Source organism: Poecile atricapillus, chromosome 9 (genome assembly GCF_030490865.1).
Source record: "Poecile atricapillus isolate bPoeAtr1 chromosome 9, bPoeAtr1.hap1, whole genome shotgun sequence".
NCBI classification, from domain to species: Eukaryota; Metazoa; Chordata; class Aves; order Passeriformes; family Paridae; genus Poecile; species Poecile atricapillus.
Genome location: NC_081257.1, coordinates 7,346,877 through 7,371,950, shown reverse-complemented (window position 1 = coordinate 7,371,950; position 25,074 = coordinate 7,346,877). Strand labels below are relative to the sequence as shown.

At 48.7% G+C, this 25,074-nt stretch overlaps 1 protein-coding gene across 7 annotated transcripts in view; it reads left to right on the top strand.

Annotated features, from left to right (window-relative positions):
• Nucleotides 1-25,074, top strand: part of DAG1 (dystroglycan 1) — a 50,059-nt gene that overhangs the window by 16,367 nt on the left and 8,618 nt on the right. For 6 of the 7 annotated variants that reach the window (XM_058844887.1, XM_058844888.1, XM_058844894.1 and 3 more), the window contains exon 2: nucleotides 17,706-18,115. In XM_058844887.1, the coding sequence (XP_058700870.1) occupies nucleotides 17,834-18,115 (282 nt within the window). In that variant the 5' untranslated portion in view covers nucleotides 17,706-17,833. Of the gene's footprint in view, nucleotides 1-3,788; nucleotides 3,813-17,705; nucleotides 18,116-25,074 lie in introns of those variants that run through there. The other variant, XM_058844891.1, reaches the window with a different exon arrangement.

Below are 25,074 nucleotides of genomic sequence, written 5' to 3'. Positions count from 1 at the left end.
TGGCCGTGTCCTGGGAACGGGGGGCTGAGCAGACCTTTCCCGACCTTCTGGTGCACTGAGAAAACATGCTCATTTTATGGGCAGTTAATTTATAGAAAGTTCCTGTTTAAATTTCCTCCATGGGCCGTAAAACCGGAGGACAGCTGCACGCATTAGCCGACTAATCAAACGCTGCTCACCCCTGGCTTGCCCTCCCCTTCTCCTCACCACCACTAACTTTGGGCTCCTTCATGTGAGTGAGTGTGGCAGCCTTGGGAAATAGGCTCTAAAGCTATCTGCAGAGGAGTGGCTGGTGCTCCCAGGGTTTGGGGTGTCCTTTCCGAGCCACAGCTCTCGGGATTGGGCTGTTCCCCAGGAGTGTCCGGGGTCAGTCAGATTTTGTATCGCACTCTCCCTGATTTTTAAAGGCTCTGCTGTGCTCTCTGCCCTAAGGAGTGGTGTTGCCTGCCATGGAAATATCCACCCTAGGCTGAAATAAAAACTTTGTTCACATTTTGCTACACTTCCAGGCGTGGGGAAAGCTGCGATTGTTTCCTGCTGCCTCCTCCCTCCTTCCCCAAAGACTGCAAATAAGTAAAACCTCATAGATTTGTTTGCAGTTGTGTCCAAGTTCATCTTTCGGTGAAAGGAAATCACTTCAGATGGGTGCTGGGGCACCCGAGCTCCAGAAATGCGACTTTGCCTTGGCTCCCTGCAGCAACCAGCCTGATAGGATTTCAGTATGGATATGTGCTCTAATAAACTTGATCCTAATAGCTAATTTTGATCTAGTTTGACAGAGTGGTTGGGAACTTAAGACACTGAATCTCTTAAGGGCTCCTCAGAGCTGCTTTTTCCTATTCTGACAACAAGCAGGCTCACGTTCCACCCTCTGCTATAATTGTACCGGTTAATTTTCCATCACCTTCTCACCATGTTAAAACTAATGATGAGAAGGAGAAACTCCTAGCCCACATGCAGCACTGAAAACCAGAACTGAAACTCCTGCTGTTGCCCTCTCAGCAGTATTTGCTGCTGCTCCTAAGAGCTGTCCTGCCTCCTCTCCCTGCTGCCTGTGCTCATCAGCTGCAGGAAAAGCAGCAGAGCTGTCTCTGTTTTGGAGAAGTTGGTGTAGAGAAGTATCTCCCCTGTGTTCTAGGGAGTGGTTGACCAGTGCAGAAAATTACTTTGGCTGTGTGGTTGGAGGCTGCAGAGACTTTTTTGGAGCCTCCTGCTTTATCTGCCAGGAATTTAATAGAGGTATGATGGCAGGAAAGAGCAAAGGTGAGCACGTAGCACCCTTTACAAGTTTCTGAATCTGCAAGGGCTCCTGCAATAAACCCCTTCAGCAGATTGCCCGATATGATGCAAGAAAACTGGCCCAATATCTCATTTTGTTTAAGCTGGGGCCTGTTTCCCTTCCTTTAAATGTCCTCTGCAGCAGTTGGGGAAAAAATGCTGCAGAAAGAAATGCCAGGAATGTGAACAGCAGGTGGGGACTGGCAGATGTACTTATCAATCACGACAGCCTGATGAGTGGTTTATTCCTCTAAAGAGCTACTGTTTGCCTCCAGCTTGGTTTACTCCTGTCCTCTCCAACTCCCTCCAGCCTCTACTGAGGTTCAAGTTAAGAGCAGGGTAGATTTCCCAGTTTTCTGGAGCATGCCATGCTTGGTGCAGGGCTCCCTGCTCCAGGAGGCCAGAAGAAGGGGAGGGCAGGGGCAGACCCAGTAAATCACACTGGAAGGGTTGCAGCAGCACACCTCATCAATAACATGCCTCATCTCAGGGATGGGATTTGGGAAGTCTTGCTTCCGTGGTGCCCAAGCAGAAGACAGACTCGATTAGTTAATTGAATTTTCTGCACTGTTGCTTTTCAAAACATGACTTCATATCTCAGAGGAGTCTGGAGTTATTTCAGTGGAAAAACCCTATTTTAAGGAGGTGGTGCTTTGAGGAGATCATTTTTGAGTGAGAAGACTGGCACTCTGGATTGCGGTTCTGGACCTGTGAAAAGGGGAGCAGGATCTTCTGGTCATCAGGGATTCAGAGCCATTGAGCTCATGGCTTGGCGTGACTGCTCCCGATTTTTTGAGCACCTTTCACTTCATATGGAAATGCCTCTTTGTAGCAGGGCAACCCGATTTACATGAAATAACAGGCTGAGCAGCAAAAAGCCTTTATCTGTTGATCTCTAAGCAGCTTTCCCCGGAGTGTTGGCAGTGTATGTTACAAGCAGAGCAAACCTGCCATCACAAACGACATTATGGATGCTTTTCCCTCCAAGCTTTCATTCAGGCTCCTGTGCTTGTGTCAGAATTCACGTGTTATGCCAGTACTTCGGGTGCCTTCCATTTCTGTGCCCTGGTCCTTGCAAAGCTCGGGATAAGCCATAGGCTTGCAGATAATGTCATTAGACCTCTCCTTTCCATGGCTTGCAGGTATTTTCCCTGGCTACTTCAGCTGCTGTGGATCTTGCTGTTGTTTGCAGTGCTCCACGCACCCAGCTCCAGTTTGCAGAGATTTGCCTTTGTAGGGACGTTGTTGATGTAGATAGTTATCTTTAAGAAAAATGAAGGCACATCTGCCCCAAGCCTTCTTATCAGTTTTTCTTCAGATTGTTGCTTGGTTTTGTAAAAGAGCAGTGGAAGAAAGAAATAGCTTTCCTAAGGAATAAGCACACTGAGAATAAGGGAGCAGACAGGAGTAGGACACAATAAAGATCTCAGAAACATTAATTTTTCCAGCAGCAAAATGCTCTTTTCAAACTCTGCTCACAGGGCACCACTTTGGCTAAAGGGGGCTTGTGTTGGGAGGTGCTGCTTTCAGCTTTTAGAGCAGTTTAACAGCAGATGAAAGAACGGTTGAGGTCCCATTGTGCCATTCCCAGCGCTACCTGAGTGCATCCTGCCTGGAGCACCTTGGGCTGGCCCCGCTGGCAGCGGGTGAGCCGCGTTCCCATGGAGCTGCGTGCCCGCCGAGCGGGGGCTGTGCCGGGGCTGGGCGCAGCAACCAGGGAGCAGCACATTCCCGACGAGCTGCCTCCCACTTGCAGCGATTTTCCCAAATCAGCTCCCATTTGGAGTGGATCCAGGCTCACGCTCTGGGTGTGGGGTGGCCTGCTTTAGCTGCTGGGACAGTTTTGCCTGTGCAGGGTGCAGCGGTGTCTGGGTGACACCCATCACACTACCTGCTGCAGAGACTGGAGTCCAGTTTAACTCTTGAACTTAACTGCTCGCACTGGAATTTCCCATCCCGAATTTCCATGCTGTGTCCCTGCCTCAGGTTTTGTTTCAGCTTCTCAGCAGGAGCAGTTCTGCCGTTTACAAGAGTTAAAAGATTTTTTTTTTAAGTTTTATTTTGTCAGTATTTAAAAACCAAACAACCCCTAACTGCTCGCATTGAGAGGTGCTTGGGTGGCACAAAGGCTGCACTGGAGGTTGGCAGCCCGGGGCTCTGATTGCAGTAGATGTGCCATCTCCCCTCGAAGCAAAAATGCCCTGTATCTCATGGATCTTATCAGGTTACAGGCGTCTGCAAGGCTCCCAGTCCACCAGTGCTTTGTAGACTGGTTTTCATAGATCCTGTCCATCCAGGACCTCCTCCAGCCCGGGGCCAGAGGGACTGAATCAGAGTGGGAGGGAGGTGCTGCCTCTCCCACTATCCCAGTGCTGGGAGCAGGATCCAGTCTCTCCTGGGCTGCTTGCTGACAGTCATGGATGGGTGATGGGCTCACCTGTCTCAAAGGCAGATAGAAGCTGGAGCAGAGGTGGGGAAAAGCAGTAAACTGTGGTACTTGCTGGGACCAGCTCATGGACAGCCTTCATTCTCAGGTATTCTGACTTTAACTCATTATTTGCAGCCTTGAGCTTTTAGGTGTTGCCTTTGTTACCTAGAGCAGCATCATACTCTGTTGGGAGAGGGGGGTTTAAGCTCAGTGTACAACAGTGAGCAAAGCTCCTGGCTGACATAAGGTCTTGAGGAATAAGTGAGAGGCAGTCTGGCTGCTACTGCCTGCAGTAGGAGGTATCATCATTACCTTTGAAAGCGTTTTTTGATTGTGTGTGATCTGTAACCTGGATTTCTTTGCTCTGAACAGTTGACAGTGGTGATGCTGCAGTGTGGACAGTGTGGTCCCTGATCAGAGAGCTGCTGAGTGAGTGCTTGGTGACTGTAACTAGTAAGCCAGGTTATTTTTGGCATAGCATTTCTGTTTTATATGGGATGGGACTGAGCTGCTAAAACCACTTTTCCCCCTACAATGCATTATGAAGCTCAGAAGAGGCCAATCCAGAGTTGCTCTTCAGAGGTGGGCTGTTGTAGAGATCCTGGCTGTGATGTAATTAGGTTTTTGAACTTTGAGCCCAGCCCCTCCACATGAGGAAATGGGGATTGTGATCAGGCTTTGTAGCTGGCTCAGGTGAATTACTTTTAAGTTCCCTGCCTACGTCTGGACCATTCTGCACCCTCCAAACACTGTGCAAGGTGCACCAAGGTCCTGCAGGACTTACCTGATCTCATCCCTGAACCAAAAATCCGTCAAAGACAGTGAGCCAAGGAAATACTGTATAACCACTGGAGTTAACATAAGCAAAGCTTTGGTGCATGTTGTTGGGTACCTAATTGCTGCGCTTGCCACCTGGGATGGGAATTGCTCTCCAGCTCTGGAACCTGAATGGGATGTACTGTGATAAGCAGTTTAATTGTTTCCCCACATCTGCAGCAGCTCTGTAAAGCAAAGGCAGGCTGAACACACCTTCAGAGCTCCACAGCCTCCCTGCAGCTCCAAGACTGCCTTTTTTTCCTGTGGTGCTTGTGCATCTCTCTCCATAGAGCCCATATGCTCTTGCTAAACTTTTTATGTTCTCCTGTGCTGTTTGAGAGCAGTGAGCCCTCAGGTTTTTCTGGGAAGTGTTTCAGACCTCCTGGGATATAGGTGCAGCCATCGGAATGTGACTGTGAGAACAGCAAGGATAGTCCAGTGGGTGCTAAGTAACGGGATACCCTCTTAAACTAATCACTGGGTTTTGGACATGGCATTAGTGATGAAGGTCAGACGAGTGCTGAGCCGAAATCAAAGTGAGAGTGATTTGGGGGGGTGGATTCAGAAGTGATTAAGGACAGATGCATTTGTCTGCTGTTACAAGCTTGGGGAACGCTTAGGGCTGTTGTGGGTGGCTGTTGGCTGGGAAGTGGGGCTGTTGTCATTTCTCTGCCGAGGTCATCAGCACAGACTGGGGCTGGGCTCTGCTCTCTTGGTGCCCCAAGGCAGAGAGGGTGGTTCTGTGGGAGCAGAGCTCCAAGCAGTGGAAAAAGGGGCACTGCTGTTACAGAGGGTTGCACAGTCAGAGTACATCTAACTTGGCTAAGATGTGAAGGGGAGAGTGGTTTTTGGGTGTCCAAAGAACACACAGTGAGCAAGAAAAGGTGATGCTTGGCTCAGAGAGGATCAAAGTATTACAAAACCTAGCTGAGTGCTGTTCCTTGTTGCCTCAGAATGGCATCTGACTCTGTTTTCCTGGGGCATACATTGGAGCTCTGATGACTTTGCCCCCATTCTTGGGATTCTTGCAGAAGGAGTCATCCCATGCTCCACAGTGTTTCCTTGCAGAAAGAAGTGAGTACAGGATCTGCCCATATTATTCCATTTTTTCTCTTTAACTTAAATTCATATTTTAATCTGCCCACTTCAGTTGCCACAGCTGCTGCCATCTGCATGTCAGTGTGCATCTGTGAGTCTGTGCTGCTGTTCCTTCACAGCCATCCAAACTGTCACCTAGGGAGCTGTGGGACACAGTGTCAGCGGGCTGGGCAAGCAGCTTTGGTCTCCTGTGTAAAAATTACATTGCAAGTCAAAATAGAGGGATGCAGCCTGCGCTCACAGTATTTGAAATACACTGTAATTTAGAGGTTTTTTTCCTCATAAACATTCAGATGTTGCTTTCAACATCTCTGACCTGTACAAGATGGAGGAGAGAAAAATTACTGGATTTTTTCTGCTGTGGCTAAACCTCAGGGCCATTTTTTGAGGTCTGATACCAGATACCATGCCAGCTAGTTAACTGTTGCAAATGTGTTACACTGCACAGGCTCTGTGGCTCCTTACAGAAGGAAAACATAAGTTTTCCTTGCCTTGTAGTTGCAGTCTCTCTGCCTCCCCTTTCTCCTGTGAATGCTCTTTACCCAGTTTGTCCTTGGGTCCCGCTTTTGAATAACTTGTCTGGTGTCTGAACAGGACAGTTTGATCCTATTTTTAAGTCCTTTGGACTTTTTTGTCTGTGGAATTTGGGATCAGGGAATGGCAGGATGTTTATTTTGGAATTGCTGCAGGGGGATTGCTCGGAGCAGCCCTTGGAACTGCTTTGTGGGAGAGAGGAGCAGGTTACCCTGCACAGTATTTAGTTAACCTGGCTTTGTACTGTCAGAGTTGTTTCTCTGGCTCTTTTTGCCCAGATCCTGAATGCATCATTCCTGGTTTAAGGAGTGAGCTTCAGCTATGGCTGAATGTGTCCAGTTATCTGTATGGATGGGGCAGAATGTTAGTGTTTTAAAAAAAGCTTAAATCTCACTGATACTCACTGCAGTGAATAAGTCTTGTCTCGCCTTGAAATAATTGAACTTGTCTCTTGATTTCTCAATTCCAGAGCAGGGTGGGGAGAAAAGCTGGAGCCATCTCTGCACCAGTGGACTTATGATAAGCAGCTCCAGTCTTCCCTGCTCCTGGCTGAAGCCATGGTCAAAATCAGATGAGGGTTATTTTATAATTACACAGTGCAGTTAAACAACATAATTTAGTTCAAATATAATGCAGTGAAATTAATGCAGCAGGAATGCGATGCAGGCTCTGTTAGTGTCTGGTCTTTTAAGGTGTTCATCTTTGCTTTGTAATTTAAACCACTCTTCCAGCACCAGAGTATCTGGGAAGGAGATGGACCTTCACAAAGTCATGCACTGTCCTTCTGCCTTGGTAAGCTTGTGCCCTTGGACATCTCTTGCTTTTGGACTTGCCCTTTGAAGGAAGGGGTGGTCAGCTTGGGCCAGAGGTGATTGTGAGGAGCAGAGAATGTCATTGAAGCAGTCCAGCCCTTCAGTCTTAGTCTCCAGGAAAAGAAGGCATCTATAAAAATGTGCACCTGCAGGAAGAGGTTATTCATTTGATGGCTTTTAGTGACTCCTGAATTTCTGCTGGTTTAAAAGAGTGTTGCCCAGCTGGAAGCTGCTGATCTTTAGGGAGTTAATTCTTCCTCCAGAAGCTTTCTCTGCCTCTGTGACATGGGAGCAATGCTGCTTCATTTTGCATCTTTCCCATTTTATGGTTGATGGTTAAAGTTGGAACATTTCTATCTCCTTCTGCCAAGAAGCATTTAGAACAGTTTTCATGAGAAACATTAAAAGTTGGAGGTCCACAGCTGATGTCCTGGCTACCCTGCATTAGTCACTGGGGGGTAAATATATTTAAATGAAGAGCTGTGGCAGTCTTGCTAGCTGAGAAATAAATCTGAGGGCTGAGAAACTCCATGAAGTTGAATCTTAATGCCTTGGCTTGGAGTTGCAGGGTGGGGTGGTAAAGCTGATGGAATGGTGGGATGTTTCTAAACAGAATGTGCCTGCCCTTAGTTACGCTGCCACAAAGAACATAAATACTGCTGCATACACAGCTGAAGTGCTGAAAATGGCTTTTTGTTGGTGTTGCTTTCCTTGGTTCTTGTCTCCGCTTAATGTCAGCTCTTGGTGCTTTGCCTCGATAGCAGCAGGTAGGGGGAGAGATCCAAAGTTTTACCTCCATTCCTCTGCTTAGTGCCTCAGTCCTGGAACTGTGACACCAACCTGTAGGAAATGATAGTGCTTAAGCACTTTTAAGGACCTGCTAGAAATACTTCATTATCAGAGGAATTTTGTGGAATACACAGAATTTGATTATAAACCCTTGGAATGTGGTCGTGTCTCCACAAAGCACTCCAGCCAAACAGCATTTTGAGGTGACTGAAACCTCCACCAGCACTTTCTTCTTTTCAGATTTGGGTTTTGTGCCTGCAGCCCTCAGGCTGTGTGTTCCTGGCACTGGAGGATCCCCTGCTCAAGCTGCCCACGCTTGGGTGCTCCTGCTTCAGTACCATTAACAAAGCCAGTGCTTGCCTGGTGGCCACAGTGCCAGCGTGTCCTAGGGAGGCTCAATACTTGTTCTAGTGGTGAAAACAAATGTGTCAAAGCACAGGCAAGGGTCCTGCCATGAGTCTTCTGACTCGAGTGTACGGCCAGAGGTGCAGCCTCAGAAGGGTTTCCTTCAGAACAGGATTTGAAAGTTTGATCAAGTTTCCTAAGAAGGTGATTTGCAGAACTGCCCTGCCTGTCAGTGTGTCTTTCATGTCTTTCACCCCACTTGTAGCTTCTGCTTGCTAATTTGGCAGAGGGGATTTTGTACCTTATTTATTTAAATTAAATTAAAAAAAAAAAAATAGACAACTGGTAGGTAGAAGAGCTTTGGCTAAAATGATACTGAACCTCACCTCTCTCCTCTGTGTGACCCATTCAATGTGCAATGTACTCTGAAACTCCAGATTTCCTGCCTTGCCTGACCTAGGAGTTTATCCCTCAGGGTCTTTCTCTTTTTGTAAGGAATCTTTAGTAGTTGTTAAGACAGAATGTCCAGTGAAAGCTTCCTCTCCAATTAGGATATTCTTCGTTGTTTCTCTTCCATGTAGATTCTCTGAAGCCTCATAAGGGGTTTTGTTCAGCCTTTAATTCAATTAAGAAATCAAGCAAGAGATGTAAATCTTTTTAGCCTCGTTGGTTTCAATACTCATGACTACAGCTGTAAAGAATATCTCCTGCAAGGTACAGCTGAGCAGCTTAAGGGAGGGAGTGTTTTTCCAGGCTGAGATTTCAAGTGCTGCTGGAGAATTGTGGATGGTTTTGTCCCTTTGGAGCAAGGGGCAGAGGAAAGGCTGCACCTGTCAGTGATGGTGGCTTGGTTTAAACGTGTTTCTGAAGCAGCAGAAACCTCCTTTTTGATAGAAACACACTTTCCAGCTCGGTGACTTCTATCAAAGGTCATTAACGGGTGTGAATTAGACTCAGAACAGCTGGTGGATGGTGAATGATACTGGGGGACAGGACACACAGTGGTGACTGTCACACCAGCTGCTCCTGCACATGTCCTTTGGCACTTGCTGGGGAACAACCTGCCTGCTCAGGAACACAAGGTCAGGCCCTGATACTTCGTAGTCCTCACATTTAAAAAAATTACATCTTATGTTTTACTTCTTGTGTCCATGTGCTTTCTTGCCTTGTCTCCAGGTGCCTCAGCTGCCAGCTTGGTGTCCTCTGCCCCAGCTCTCCTGCAGGATGGGATGGCTTCTGCTAAAATGCTTTTCTGTGTTGCCAAGGTCTTCATTGCAGAATGAGTGAGAAATTTAGCATGATACAAGACTTTCCTTATTAAAGAGAAAGTTGGAGTCAAAACTCCCTGTTTTATCTTGGTGCCTTGAGTTCTGGTTTTTATTAAACCGTAGGAACTTATAAAACATTTTTGCGTGTGTGTGCCTGTGTATATAGATATATATACACACATCTGTTGTGTTTATCTTCAAAATATGCATTTTTATGGCATTTGTATGGAAGGAAATTTTAGTCACATCTTTTTTCTTTTTTTTCCATAAACTTTTCTAGTTTAATTTCCTGTGGATTTCAGTACTACCTTTAGCTTACATTCCCTTAAACACAGAATTAAATATTAGGATTTTTACACACTGTCCCTCTGTTTTCAGACAAAACCAGGAGTTATAAGCAGAGTTTTTAGGGACTTGCTCTGGCTGGCTGTGCACTGGAAACAGGAGTGAAGCCAAAGCCACATTACAGTGCATACCCTGAGGCAAACAGACCTTTGCTCTGCCCTGCTGCAGCTGTATATTTAGCCTATATGCCCTTTCCAATAACAGCCAGGAGAAGATGCCTGGAGAGGAATGCGAGTCATCATTTCCCTGAATGCTGTCCCGGGATCAAGTGCTGCTTGAGCCAGAAACGCTGCCTTGGTAACTCTGCCTTCTATAAAATTGTGTGCCCCACCCCTTTTTTTTTCCTTTAAACCCACGTGAAGTTTAAGCATTCGTGTTCATGACCCACTGGATCCTTAAGAAAACCCATTTTGTTTGAGTTAGTTTGGCTTCTGGTCCTTTTTATTAGAGGAGAGCGTGGGTTCTTGTTTCCCATCTCCCTAGTGCCGCAGTGCATCCCACTTTGATCTCTTCCAGCTTCTTTCAGGAAGGATCCATTTTATACCTTTGATTCCCATCACTTTTCTCTGCCAGCTTTCCCTTGAGATGGGCCCGGCTCATAGGATACAAGAGGTGTGGGGTGGCATTGTTGAAGCTGTCCCTCTGCTTTGGCTTGTTGGTGGATGTTTATATCCTAATTTTTCCTGGCTGCTGGCAGCAAGCAAATGGCAGTTCTACCTGGCTGTAATGTTTGTAATTACAGGGGAAGAAAGATCTCTGAGGCCTTCTAAATACTTGGGAAGATAATATCTGAGTTTCCTTTCAACTGAATGCACTTGAAGATACGATCTGAGTTGGCTGTCTGGGAATAACAAAGTGGAGGAAGGGATTGATTGTGGTTGCTGAAACTTTCATCAAAGAGTCAGGAGTGTTGCCTAGCCAAAATCTGCAGCTGTCGGTCACTGCCGCGGGTCAGGCACAGCGGCCACTCGAGACAGGGCACGTGGCACACAGAGCCTGCAAGGGGCCAGTCCAGCAGGGTGGATGAGAAGGGGGACATCCAGATGGTCTTCAAACAGCAGGGCTGTCAGCGTGGAAGTGCGTAGTCGAGAGGCACTTGTGGGTACCATACTCATCCCTCCTCAGGGCTGCAGGAGGCTGGGGAAGGTGCTGCCTCCAGAACAAGTCTTGCCCACAACATCTTGCAGAGGAAATGTGCTCTGCAGGAAAGAAAAAACATGCTCCAGCTGCCAAAAGGGATCTGGTGTCCTTCGTGCTTCTGCTGCTGCTCTGCAGTGCCCCTTGCACGTACCTCAGCAGGAGTGCCCTGGCTGGGGTTTTTGGGACTGCCAGGCTGCTTCCTCCCCTGCACACAGCACTTGCTGAAGTGCTTACAGGAGCATATCCTTAGTGCTTTCCTCTTCCAGGAAAAGAAGGTTTTCTGGGAATGGAGTCCCCAGTTGGGGAGGGCAGTGTAGTAGCCCAGCTTCTGGACAAACAGATGCAATACAGGAGCAAAACTAAAAACTAGGCTCTTTGCACCTTTTCTCACTCTCACAGAATGGTAATGAAGGTAGCAGAAAGCTTCCTCTCAGGTACAGGAAAGTTAAATATCTCAGTGCTTGCTCTAGCAGAATAAAAACTGCTGCAAGGTGTTGATGGTGGTGACCACTTCCTGCACAAGTGTCACAAAACTGCCTGTGGCCTCTGGGACTTGAAAGCAACAAGCTGGTGACAGTTTGCAGGCGAGTTCCCCATCAGCAGGAGTGCTGCTTATTTCCCTGCCCAGCACACATTTTTAGTACTGCTGTTTTGGGTTTGAGTTTGTTTTTTTCCCCTAGGTTGTTTTTTGGCGTCAGGGTTTCCTGTTACTGACACCAGATGTGCTGGAGATGAGCAGCACAGAAATACAAGAAGGGATGAGGATGAAAAAAGTAGCTCTCTTTGTGCATATGTCCTTTGGGCTGGGTGTCACTTCTGGGCACCTTCACCACCTTTAATGTGGTGACAATACACGGTGGGCACACCATATTGAAATGTTTTAGGGTGAGGAATTGAGTAAAGCTTGGTTGTTACCTCCTGAGCTGATGGTGTCTGGGGTGACCGGCTATTGATGGCTGTGGTGGGGAGAGGGTGGAAGGGGCTCCAGGGGCCTCAGGAGCACTGATCTGGGGCTCCCCACTTAGCCACGTCTCTCAGGGTCCTATCTCTGATCATGAGCTGCTGCTGCTTTGGTTTTGGTGCAGACTTGGCTTTGAGCAGGCAGCTGTGAATGTAGCATTAAGCCAGAAACTACATGAGCTTGTCCTCCTGTCTCTGTGTAAGGCCACCATCTCTAGAGACGCCTGGTTAGTGTTGTGTAGGACAGGATGCCATCACTCTGAGCATTGTGGAGTGGGAAGCTATGTCTGGTGGTGAATCTTCTGTCCTCTTCCTGGCCTGTTCCCTTGTGGCAGATGCCTGCCCTGAGTCTGTGCGTGACCATTTTGTGTGTGGTTGTTCTGTTGTATCTCCCTGTTTGTAACTCATCCATGTGCAGCAGCATCTGGAGCTGGGGTCGTCTGTGAATGTACATGGCAGAAGCCACTGAGGTTGGAAATAACCCCCAGAGGCATTTGCTGCACTTCCCATAGCCTTTAACATAGTCTGTTGGAAGGGCTGCTGCCTTTGTTTCAGGGTACGTCCGGAGCAGGGCAGGCACAGAAACTCTGACTGTTTCCTAAATTTCACGCTCCAGGGTGTTCTTTGTACGTACTACATGCCAGGCTTGCAGGCTAGCATGCTCTTGGGCTTGAAGAGACTGTTAGTTCATAACTTGGTGATGGGCTGCTGTGCCCAGACTGACTGCCCCCGAGCTGTTTGTCCCTCCTGCCCGCACTCCTTCAGCACAGCGCAGACGTGCACGGAGCACCGGCCGCCTCTGCCCGGCCGCGCCGCCAGGCTGGCACCGGGGGTGCCTGCTGTCGTGTTTTGGAGCGGGGAGCACGTCCGGCAGAGTGCCATCTTTGTGTGCCTGGCCAGGGACGCTGGATTTCATCATTCCTGCTGCTCGCTGCCTTGACTCGCAGGCGTGCGATAGCTGACGAGACTTGCCCAGAGATCCTCCTGTGGAAACACGCACGGGAGATCTTTGCAGAGACAATAGCTCTGCTCTGCAAAGTTGCACCAAGTCTTTTTATCTGAGTTTGCTTCCTTAGAGAAAGGCCACTTGTTTAATGCTCTCTTTAATGAGGATATTGGTAAATAAGCAATCAGGTAAGTGGGATTCCTCCTAACTCCTAAATACCTTCTTAACCAGAGTCAAGAGTTGCACGGCAGTTACTTGAGCTTTCCGCACGCTCGGCTCAGTGGCATTAATATGCTGGGGGTGATTAATTACCGCAGCCCAGTGATGTGATTGTGTGCTTGAGCAATTGGATTAGATGCAGCTGGACAGAGACTTCACTTTCACTGGTTCTTGCTGAAGTGCTGTCGTAATCAGCCACAGAGGAAGAGTCATTTCTAGGACAGCCACCCTCCTCTCGCTGGGATGCTTCTCCTGGCCTCACACTCCTGGGTCTGTGATGGGCAGAAGGAGAGGGCTCTGGGAAAATGCATGGCTGGGAGTAGCTACTTTGTCCTGCTTTCAGTCCTTCCTTTCAGTCCCATCTTCTGCCTGCGCTGTTCAGCGTTCCTGGATAACGAAGGTACAGCGTGTCCTTACTGCATCAGCAGGTCTCATAGCTGCATGGAGAGGGAGCAAATTCCAGCATTGCCTTGACAAGTCAGCATCATATCAAATGCAGCATCATAACTTCACCAAGCAGACCCAGTTCCGTGGCTCTGCGAGGGGGTTTGGCACTGGAGATCAGGAATCAACCTTGGCACATGCAGCAAGTGTTAGGACTGAAGCAGATGTTGATACTGACTTTGATGTTTCATCCAACACTCGGAAGGCTTGAACTTGAGACCAAAAGAGCTCTCACAGAAACAGGAGAATAAAGAAAAAGTCGGTTCTTTCAGAAGATCAGACAGAAGGAAACATCCTGAAATTCAGGACTAACCTGAACCTTTGTGTTTGTTCTGTGAAACTGGGAAGTGCAGATCCTGCTGGAAGGAGGAGCACAGTGCCATGTAGAGAAGCTGGGGTGGTCTGGTCTTCCCTCATAACTGGGAAGTGCTGTCTAAGTCAGTCAGCTCTATGGCCTTATGCTTCCCAGAGATCAGCAGAAAACCGCCTGCAGAATTCCATCTATGTTTGGGTTTTGGCCCTATTATGAATTTGTGGGAAACTGTGTGAAGCACTGAGGTTTTTGCTCCTGGGGAGCTCCAGTTCTGTGCCACTCACCGGTCATGGACAATGACGCAGAACGCTGACTTTTTCCAAATACAGCTGGGATGGTTTCTCAGTTGAGTCAGGGTTGTGCCCATGGTAGTGCCACGTGAGGTGGTGTGGGCTCTCAAACCAGAGGCACCAGGCAGGTCCCCAGTGCTCGTTCCAGCCTTGCTGCAGATTCACTCCTGTGCAGCTGCATCCAGACCCACAGTGCTGGTGGCTAGTAGACTTGCAGAGCAGCACTACTGGCTTTAGGCAGGGGATCTCCTATCGCAAAAAGTATTCCACCTTGCATTGGCAGTCCATGTGGACCTCAGCACTGCACAGCAATGCCTTGTGAAGCTCTGCTGATAGCTGGAACCACCCTGTTTTTCCTCCTTCACACACTGTGAGAGGCTGGCAGTGTTTCAGCTTCTGTCCATTGTGTGGTGAGGTGGAGCTGTTAAGAGGGTTTTTTTTGGTGGCGCAAGTTTGTTCTCAGCTCTTCTGTTTGTTCTTTGTTATCAGCTACTGAATTCCTCCTATCCTGTGTGTTCCACTCCTATATGCTGGGCCTGTTCTTCTGTAGTTTCTCTAAAATGAAACTGTGAATTTGCAACCTGCAAGTGTCACGTAATGGCCAGTTGCTGGGCTGAGGGGCACATATTGGGCAGTGTTTGTTGACTGCTTTGAGAAGTGTTTCTGAAATAGGTGATGACTTCATCTTCCTCTCCTGCTCACCACAGTTATCAAGAACCAGCTCCTTTCTGCCCAAATGCTCCTCTCCATCCAACAAAAACGCCTCAGGTTGGATCACATCATTTGGCTGAGCAGCACAGAGCTGTACCATGCTCATGCACAAGCTCCACTGCAGTGTGACAGGGAGGGACTGGCCTGGAGCACCTCTCCAGCTGTTTTTACAGCCACGTGTAGTTGTACACTGTGTGTGACTGTCTGGGGTGTCTGTCCTGTGCTCAAGTGTAAATACTCAGTGCAGCAGAGAGAGACAGACACGTTTCCTTGATAGCATCTCAGCCCCATGGCAGCCACGGGGCTGCTGCCACATTCCTCCCCCAGCTACAAGTGTCTGATCCTGCCCGTGCTTGCCATACACATCAGGACTTTCCAATGAGCAGGTTTCAGGAAAAGCAGCTCATGGACAAGGCATCATCACTGCAGTGGCCAGGCTCCATGGAGGGAGAAAGTAGTTCTTTCAGCTTGTTCTTTCAGCTTTTTAAGGCACAGTGCAGGGACAAAGAGTCCCCTGAATTCCCATTATGATGAGCAGTGACTGCCTCAGGACCTCTTGCAGGTGTCTGCATCATCTCTGTAGCTCATTCACATGGCCTGTTGAATATTCTCCACCAGACATCTACTGTGGTACTCATTTACCTGCTGAGATGACTCTATGCTCATCTCAAATCAACTGCAATGTGTCAGATCCTCCTCTGACCGCACAGGTAGGAGAGATGTGGCCTGTAGGGATTGTGACTTGTCCTTATCCAGCAGCCACTGGATTCCTATGGATAAACTCTGGAGAAGCAGCTCAGGCACCTCTCTCTGGGTGAAGACCATCCTGTGCTGGTGTTTTTTCACCCAGAGAGTGATGGGGAACTGAATGGGCTCCCCAAGGAATGGTCACAGCCTCAAGGCTGACAGAACTCAAGAAGCACTTGGGCAGAGCTTCTGATGGGATTCTTGGGGTGTGTTGTGTAGCACCAAGAGTTAGACTTGATCAACCTGATGGGTCCCTTCCAACTCAGCAGATTCTGTGGGTCTGTGTTTCTTTGCCTTTGGGAAGAGCCTGGCTTTGCCTTCCTTGTTGTTTCATCTGGTACTTTCCCCTCACAGTCAGCTCAGACAGTTGGAAGCACAAGAGCAGCAGGGAGTGGGCTTTTTTGTGGCACTGACCTTCTTACCAGCCATCCTCCCATCTGTCTTGTGGTTCCCAGCAATGTTATCCTGCCTCTGCTGTCTCTTCTGCCTTTCACTTGAGACAGGTTCTCCACAGAGCAGCGGTCAGATCAGGTATCTGCCTTGTGGATCCTGTAGCCAGAGGTTATTGCATTCAGCTCCTAATTCCTACTACCCACAGCCCTCTGTGCTGGCTGCAGCTGTGCCCTGAGCCCGTTACCTTGGGGTGGGAGGTGTCAGCCCTTCTCTGTGTGGGGTTTATTGTGAAAGGCCCATCGAGGAGGGCAGATGTGCAGGTCCTTACACGCTCCCTCTCAGCTTCTCTAGAGCTCAGGCTTTAGGGTGAGCAACCAAACCTTATCTCTCCTGTTATTCCTAGAGCCTGCTGTGGTAGCCTTGGGCTTGGGTGCCTGCATGGGTAGACCCTCTGCCTGCTTCTGCAAGCCTCAGGTGGGCAATACACCCTGCCTGGCCACAGCACAGCGGGCAGCTGAGCCCCGTCGTGCTGCTCTGGGAGCTCTGCAAAGGCAAGAAGCAGTGGGATTTCCCTTCCCACATGGACTGGCTCCAGGGTCTCTTAGGACAGCCTGATGAGCATCATATGGTGCAGATAGAGCAGGCTAAAATAAATAAGAGCAGGGAGTTAGAAGTTGTGCTGGTTTGCTCTGGGAATTTGGAGCTACTTCTCTCTCAGCCTAGGAAAAAGGAGTTGGTTTAAGGCATTAGGGAACCCAGTCTTGTGTGCTCCTGACACTGAACAACACCTGCTTGGTCTGTGTGTCTCTCCTGCCATCCCGTGTAACGCACTGTTCCACTCACTACTGCAGATTAGTTACCAGGGGCTGTGCTGGCTGCAAACTGGGATACCAGAGTGGGCAGTACGAATTCCTTGGGGTCCCAAATGGCTCTGTCCACTAATTCACTGATCTCCTGCAGGCAGGAGAGGAACGTGGTGGCACAGATCTGTGACTCTGCCATGGCTGAATGCAGTCTGGAGGGAGAAATAGCTGAGGAAGCAAAGGAAATGATGGCAAAAGGAAAAAATGAGAGAAAGGAGATGCAGGGAAGCAGGGAGGTGAGAATGATGGGGTGGAAGTGAAAGGACAAAACATCAAAGTGAGGGAGAGATGGAGATGTGTCTTGGTAGAGTATGGGGACAGGTGAGCTGTGCAAGCAGGAGAGAGCTGGATGGCAGCATAGCTCACTCAATCTGATTTGGGGCTGCATGTTGTGGGCCCCCAGATCAACTCTGAACACACTAATACAAAAAGCTGGACCTGAGAGGAGACCTGGATTGAAAACCAGGCTCATGGGTCAGAGGAGCAGAAGCATCTGTCACGTGTCAAGCCATTAGGATGGCAGTTTTGGGCTTCCGAAAGTTTCTTGGTATCTTTCCTGCCTGGGACTGGCATTTAAATCCACTGATATTCCAGCCTGGCTTTGGCTCACCTTGAAAGGTCAACAATTAGTGTTGTGCTCAGTCTCAGCTTTGGTTGTATCTCCCCTGTCTCCCTATCTGTGACTGTCTGGGGATGCTGTGTCTCCAGAGCAGCAGAAACATGGCTGTGTGCATGGAAAAGCAGGAAGATCTTGCTTCTTTGGAAATTCTGTATGTATGGGAGAAGAGGGGCTGAGAAACTCTCGTGCTCTCTAATGGTTGTGGTAACTTGCAGTTAAATCAAAAGCTGAGGCACAGGGAGTAACATGGCCAGTAGCCCTCTGTCCATTGCAAGGTCACTATGAGTTAACTGGCTGGCTTGGTTATCTTAATTAATGTGCTGATTGGATTTCCTATGTCTAACCAGGTTCCCAGGACTCCTAGGATGAGGCTGCTGTGAAGGACTGGTGGATCCCCTGCCTGTGCTGTGGTGCCTGCAGATTCCCTGTGATCCCCTTTCCAGCTGGAGCACGGTTGCCAAGGCTGCTGGGAAGAATGACTGTTGGATGCCTACTGCAATCCCCTGTCCTGGGGAGGACTTGGCTCCCCGTGCTGCTGCTGGCAGCCTCTGCTCACTGCCACTGGCCCAGCGAGCCGGCAGAAGTGGTTCGGGACTGGGAAAACCAGCTGGAGGCCTCCATGCACTCGGTGCTCTCGGACCTCCGGGAGACTGTGCCGGCTGTGGTGGGCATTCCCGACAGCTCTGCCGTGGTGGGACGCTACTTCAGAGTCTCCATCCCCACGGATTTAATTGCTTCCAATGGAGAAGTTGTCCAGGTGAGAAACACCATTCCCCGAGGATCGTTTTTAGTTATATTCTTGGAGGATGGAGCGAGTTGCCCCACTCATGGTCTGGGTCAGGAGTGTGGCTGGGAAGCAGCTTTAGAGTTCTGTAGGACTACAGGAGAAGGATTTTTATAAAAAATTAGTCTCACCTCATTGCAAAGTTTTTCTTTTCTGTAACAGAGAGGACTTCTCAGGGATGACTGATTTGGTTTGTTGGCTGTATTTTAGCTATGCTCTGCCGTGCAACAACGGGCACATTCATGAGATGAATCCATGGGATCTGGGGAGCCATGGATTCCCTGGGACTGCTGCTCAGGCTCAGGGAGTTTGCTTCACTGTGGTAACAAGACATTGCCGGACAAACAGACCCTGTCCTGCCAGCGAGGCTTTGGGCTGCCTGTGACACTCTCTCTCCTGACCTTGCCACTAAGTCCCTGTGGGAAAGATGGTAGTCTTTCCCCTTATCTGACTTAAACTCATGTGGCTGGCACTGCAAGGACCTGAAAACTGAGTTTTGGAATCAGTCTTGAGTTCAGGAGAGGATTAGAATAGCTCAGAGGAAAGTAGGGACATGGCCAAACACAGGTGTGCTCATTGTTAGTCCTTTCCTGGAAGGGTTTGCCTGGATCACATGGAATTCAGAAAATTCTCTTCTTAAAAAAGTGAACTTCCAGTCTCAGGATTTCTTTTCAAAGAGCATTATAAAGCATTATAAAAAGACAAGCTTCTGGTGTGGCTTGGAAGATCAGAGGGAGATGGAAAGCAAGTCAGGAGCAAGTCTGACATCTCGGTTTCTCCTTGAAGGCAGGTTTGGTTTAGCTCTGTGTACAGTCACACAGTTATCCCAGTCCTGATACGTGATCCTGCTGGCTCCAGTGAGGGTGCCAGACCACAATGTGCCAGGGTGGACAGAAAAATCTGAAGAATGCAGCTGTTATGGCCAGTGGGTCAGACAGGGGGAGGAGGGCAGTGGGTGAGCCCCTGGCCAGGGAAGTCAGGGAAGGGGCCAGGTTGGTCTTGGTGACTCTGAGCTGACCCGTGGCCAAGGTCCTTGCCTGACCTCACCCACAGCCTGGGCTCAGAGCACAGGACACCTGTACAGCACTGGGCTGCCAGAGCCTGTGGTGAGCCCCAGATCTCATGTTACAGAAATGATAACTGGTTTGGGATTTTGCATCCGAGTGGCTTGTTCTGGTATTGTCTAATAGCTGCTTTGATGGCAAGAATAAGTGTCAGTATTTATATAACACCACAGCTTCCTCTGTCGTCTTTTCCTGGCACAAAAGTAATCTGTGATAGCTCAAGTAGCTGCAGGAAAATACTTTATTTCCACCCCACCTGATGGCTTTAAATTATACCTCTGCCATGTAGGTGTGAGGTGTGTTGGCCAACACCAACATGGCTGGAGAGCCTGGATTGGACTGGACTGCAGCAAGACCCAGCAGCTGCTGGTTGTGTGTATTTCAGCAAGCTCTGGGAGCGATTTTCATGTTTATCCCTGGGTTTACCCAAGTGCATGTTGCATCTGTTCACCTTGAAATTGAATTTAAAAGTGCAGCAGGCTCTCACTTAGCTGCTGTCTCTGGAAGGGCTCTCCTTGCAGAGACTGCAGGTTGGCTGCTGAGCACAGCTGACCTTTACTATGGGGATTTGATTCCTGGCTAGTGAGAACTGCGTAGGCAGTTTTGGGTGCTAGGATGCATTTTTGTTTTACTGGTAAATTTCAGGGCAGAGTGCTCTGGTATTTTTCTCAGGCTGCCTGGCATTTCTCAGCTGGAGCAGTAAAAGCATAATACTTCTGAATGTTAGTCTCTGGTGTACTTAAACCCTAAGAATAAGGGCTGTGCCTTCTGAGATGGAGGAGGGTTTACAATGAGATATGGTTGCCTATATTTTTTTCCTCTTAAATTTCAAAGAAATTGTCTATAATTTTTTATTAAAAAAAAAAAAAGCTGACAGTTGCTGTCCCCAGACTCCCACTGGAGCCTGGATGAAGTGCTATTGCTTCATTTCTAGATGATTCCCACTGATCATTTCTAGGATTGTGGTGGGGATCGCCTTGAAGCTCCTTCTCAGATCCTCTCCCTGCTTGTTAGCAGATTCCAGCCAGCTGTAGACAAAATACTTTTCTCTGCAAACTCGGCTGTGGGATGGAAACAACGCCAGGCATGTGCAGCGTGCCGGAGGAGTGCCCCGCAGGCACGCACTCCTGCACAGTCAGGTATGTGCTCCTGGGAGCAGTCCCCAGCCTTTCCCTGCCACCCCCAAAGCTGCTGAGCAACAGGTGAGGGTTTTATGGCTAAGGACAAAAGTAAATTTATTTGAATGTGCTCAAGCTGCAGAGAAAAGAAATAAAAACCTACCATGTGTCATAATTTCAGAGTCTGTTTCCACGTTGCTCAGAGCCAGCTGCCTGCAAGGCATTGGGGCCGTGGTAACGCCCTTCCCCTGTGCCTTGTGTTCCCAAGCAAGTGCCTTGGTCAGGCAGTATCATGTCCTCTGAAAAGCAGCTGGAGCTTGCCGGTATTCCAGCTGTTGGATTTGGCAGCAGGTCAGTCCAGATGCTGTCCTCTAGCTTCCTCACTACAGCAGGACTTCTGGCTGTCAGACTGCTCTCCTGCTGCCTGAAGGTGGCTGGAAATTAAAATTCCTTGCTGTGCCTTCCTAAAAGGCATCCTGCAGCCATTTCTGTCACCAAAACATGGGTATTTTTACAAGGTTTGTGTTAAGACACCCAATTTCCCTGTATCACCCAAAACACCCAAATTCCCTGTCCCCTTGCCATACAGACAATGTGTGGATGGGTTGCCACTGGCTCCCACTGTCTCCTGGCAGATGCTGGCTAGGACAGAATAAACCTGGGCATTAGTGCTGGTGCCTTCACCAGTCATCATCTCCTTGACCCCATTTCTACTGAGGACTGTGTGGAGTTTGACCTGTTACCTCTCAGCTGTGTCCTGTCGAAGAACAGATCACGCTCTGGTCAAAGACCAGTTGGATTTCCTGTTCCTGCCACTTCTGTTTGAAGCTGCTCCAGAATTTGGCTGCTCTGATTGAAAATGCAGCTTCTAGCCTAAGTTTAGAGATGGCTAGAAATATTTATATGTGCTGCCCTTTAGCCTAAATCAATTCTACCTTCATAATATTTACTTCCCTTAGGTATTTATAGGTGACAGGCATATTCCCCATCTTGATTTTATTAGGTTAAACAAGGCAACCTCTTTAGTCTTTCTCATAAAATAAGCTTTCTTTCCTTCCCCTCAGCTTTGCAGCTGTCTTCTGCACCTCCTCCAGATTGAGTTTATTTTTCTTATGTTTGCATGACCACAGCATTACAAAACATTCCAGATGAAATTTTACCAGAACCTTTTATAAAAGCATCAAAACTTCCTTTTCTCTTCTATAAATAACCTTGTTTGATATATCCTACGATCGTTTGTTTTTCCATGTCTGCTTTGCTTTGGTTTGGACATCTTCCTATCAGCTGAAATACCCAGGTCTGTAGATTCTCCTGCTTCCAGTCCCAGAAGAGGACAAAAGGTGAGGTGCATGATTTGGGGTGCTGGCTGTTGCCAAACATGGCTCTCCACTCATCCCAGCAGCCCAAGGTATGCCATCCCCACAAGGATACAATACTTACAAGGAATTGAGCCCTTCCACAGCCTGATATCCTAAATGCATATACCCACAATACATAGAGACACTATTAAATAACTTTTGTTTAAAGATGGATCTATAAAGCATGCTGGGAGAAAAGCTCCTGGTGGGTACTGCTTCCCAAGACACATCCCTGCCAGAGCAGGAGATTCGCTGTGTCTCCCTTGAAGGTCGTGTAAAGCTGCTGACCTGCCTTCAGTCCTGGTAAGTGTTGGCTGTGGGATGGATCCCACAGAGCAGATCTGCATGGCTTTGTAGCCAATGCTGAGAAGTTCAAGTGAGCATTCCCATCTGTGTCTTAGCCCCTGTTTATTTTTAGGTCTGAAGTGCATGGTTTCACCAGGGCTTTGTTGGGAAGACAGGTAAAACACGTAGCAGAGGCCCTGAGAAGCTCTCTCTGTAAGCAAACAGCTGGTGAGAAAGTGATGAGAACAACAGAATTCACTCAGATGAATTACACAGTGCAGCTATGGAGTGGGTTTGGAGGTTATCAGAGACTGGATATCCATCTGGGAAAAAGGGAGTCTTGCTTTCATAGAATCACAGAGTTGTTTAGGTTGGAAAATACCTTTTAGATTATCCAGCCCAACCATTAACCCAGCATTGCCAAGTCCACCACTAAACTTCGCAAGCAGGAGGCTGAACAACCAATGGTTGTTCTATTTGCCATCTGCTGAAGTGGCTTTTATTGAACAGCTTTGCTCTCATCAGATGTCAGGAACCTTGATTTATAAACAGGATCCACAGAGATTGGGTTGCAGGAATCCTGACATGAGTATCTACTGTCAGGGCTGTGCTACTCACCTCAATCCTGCTCTTACCCCAAAGCCAAGGGCTGGATGTTGGCAGCCAGCCCGCAGTGCCAGGACACACTTGCTTTCAGGGAAGAAAACCACAAAATACTGACTTTTTCTTTTTTTTTCCTCTTGCAATGATCTTTATTTCAAAGCATTTTAACTGAATGTGAAATTTATTAAAGTGGCATTTCTCAAAGGAAGAAGAGAAGCAAAGAGCACTCCCAGGGGGCTGTGTCATCAAGCTGGGTATCTTAAAAGTCTCTGTGTCGCGGCATTTGAGCTTCACCTCCTCCCTGGGGTCCCTGGGTTTCTTGGACTGACTGGGAGGTGCAGCAACAGCCGCTACTTACAGGCGAGCACACGGGGATAAATGGCAGTGCCTGGAACAGGTCCAGGCAAAGGAAGACTTGGGCAGGGCTTTGCTTGGTTGCCACGCTGCAATCTGAGTGATAAAATGAGCTGATAAGCCGAGGGGGACGCTTATCTTTTTCCTGCAGCGAGACCGAGTCAGAGAATTTGGCATTTTCAGTGCACGCTTAGTAACAAGCTCTGAATTTGGAGGAGTGGAAAATGTGACTTGATCTAATTATAAACTGTCTTTTCAGACGGACTGGGAAGTTCCTTGGTTTGTCCTGCTCTTACAGGTTGTTGCTCTGAGCATCCAGGGAGACGGAGGAATGTGATGATAATGAGAATCCTACGAAGGAGCAGACCTGGGACTGTAAGATCCGGTCTGCCTTTCCTTGCCATGCTCTTGAAAGCCAGCTTTCCAGCAATCTGCTGATGGCAGCAATAAATTGCCAGGGCTGGTTAGCAGTGCGGTGGCAGCACTAAACCCCCAGTACTTGGCATCCCTGCTTTGTGGTATTTTTGCTTCCCTTTGGCCTTTCACTTACAAAAAGTCACGCTGAAAGAAGAGCCCAACCAAACTTTTTTTTTAAAGGAGTTTGAGGCTTTTCCTGCCCCGTGCTCGCCCCCCGGACAAGGGATAAGGCGGGGTGTGGGCAGCCCGTGCTGACCCTAGCCCTGGCGCGGGCGGGCTGCGCCTTCCCGCTCCAACAATAAGGCTAAACAAATCCTTCCAAGCTGCTTGCATGGACCGATGAAAGGAGGATTTCTTGGGACACTCAATGTTTTGTAGTGACCTCCCAGTGAAACAGCTGTTGTGTTCCCTTGCCCAGGCAGAGTGGGACGCTGAATGGTGTCCTTATAGCCAACACAGAGGCGCATCTGGAAAAGAAGCCGTCATGGCAGGAGTATGCGAGGGTGGCATGAGCTGGGCGTAGCTGCTCAGCCTGCACCGTTGTGGAGCCATTTTACTGACGGTAAAGAAGCTGGTTAGACAAAGCCCAGCTCGTGTGGAAGGCAGGCTGAGCCCACAACACAGCCCTACACCCACATCTACAGAGGAGGGGGGCTGCTTTCTGTGCGTGAGGCTTCACTCGCTCCTTGAATGGCTGGAAAATGCAGATTAGCAGGAAACACGTAAACTTCTCATTCAGGTTTTCATGAGCATGTAAAAGCAGAGTAGCTGCTTTGAGTAATTTTGCTACCTGGTCCTTCAGAGGCTGAAGTTTGAACTTGAAGATGAAGGGCAGGACCAGTGATGTGGCCTCTGCAAGCCTTATTCCCCCTTAGCTCAGCTTTCTGGGCTGGGATGACTTGTTTTTCTAAAGCAACAGCTTCAGTGCACGGAGACATACAGGAAGGGCTTTGCAGGGCCTTGGCTGGGACCAGCCAAAATGTGGGGTTAGTTCAACCATCCTGACCTACCTGAGCACAAAGGAAGCACCAATTACGGCTGTTCTCATGTAGCTTTTGGTCTCTGAACAGAGGTGGTGAGCTCCTGCTGGTAATGAAGGCTTGGGTCACCAAGACTGACGTACTTCTGAGAGGCAGTCTAGTCTGTGGGCTGTTTTTAGACTTCCAGGGGCAGAGGCATCTGCATGAAATGTCCTGGAGCAGCTTGTTTTTGTGCATGAGTTCTTGGGCCTTTTGTGGAAGGTACACAGCAGACCAGAGGAGCAGCGTCTGCTGAGGATTCCCAAAAGCCCTGGCTGGTGTCGCAGTCCCTTCCACATCCGTGTTGTAAATCCTCCCTTTCTCCAGCCTGAGCTTTCCCATAGCCCAGCACTGCAGCAGCACCGTAGCTGTGCCCAGTGAGCAGAAGGTTCTGGGAGGTGCCCATCCTCCTTGCACCACTGTTTTCTGGGCCTTGTGTTTCCTAGGCATGTCTGATGTCCTCGTTTGCAGTTCTGTTGTGTTTGAGGAAAGGAGGCAGGGAGGAAGGCTGGAGGCTCCTTCACACAACCTCTCCTGGATGGACACAGGCTAACCTCCTTGGCAGGGCTGTTCCCTGGGGCCAAAGGCTCACGGCTTCATAGAATCTTAGGGTATTCAGAGTTGGAAGGGACCCACAAGGACCATCAGGTCCAAGCCCTGGCCCACCACAGAACAACATGGAAAATCGCCATGTGTCTGAAGGCATTGTCCGAG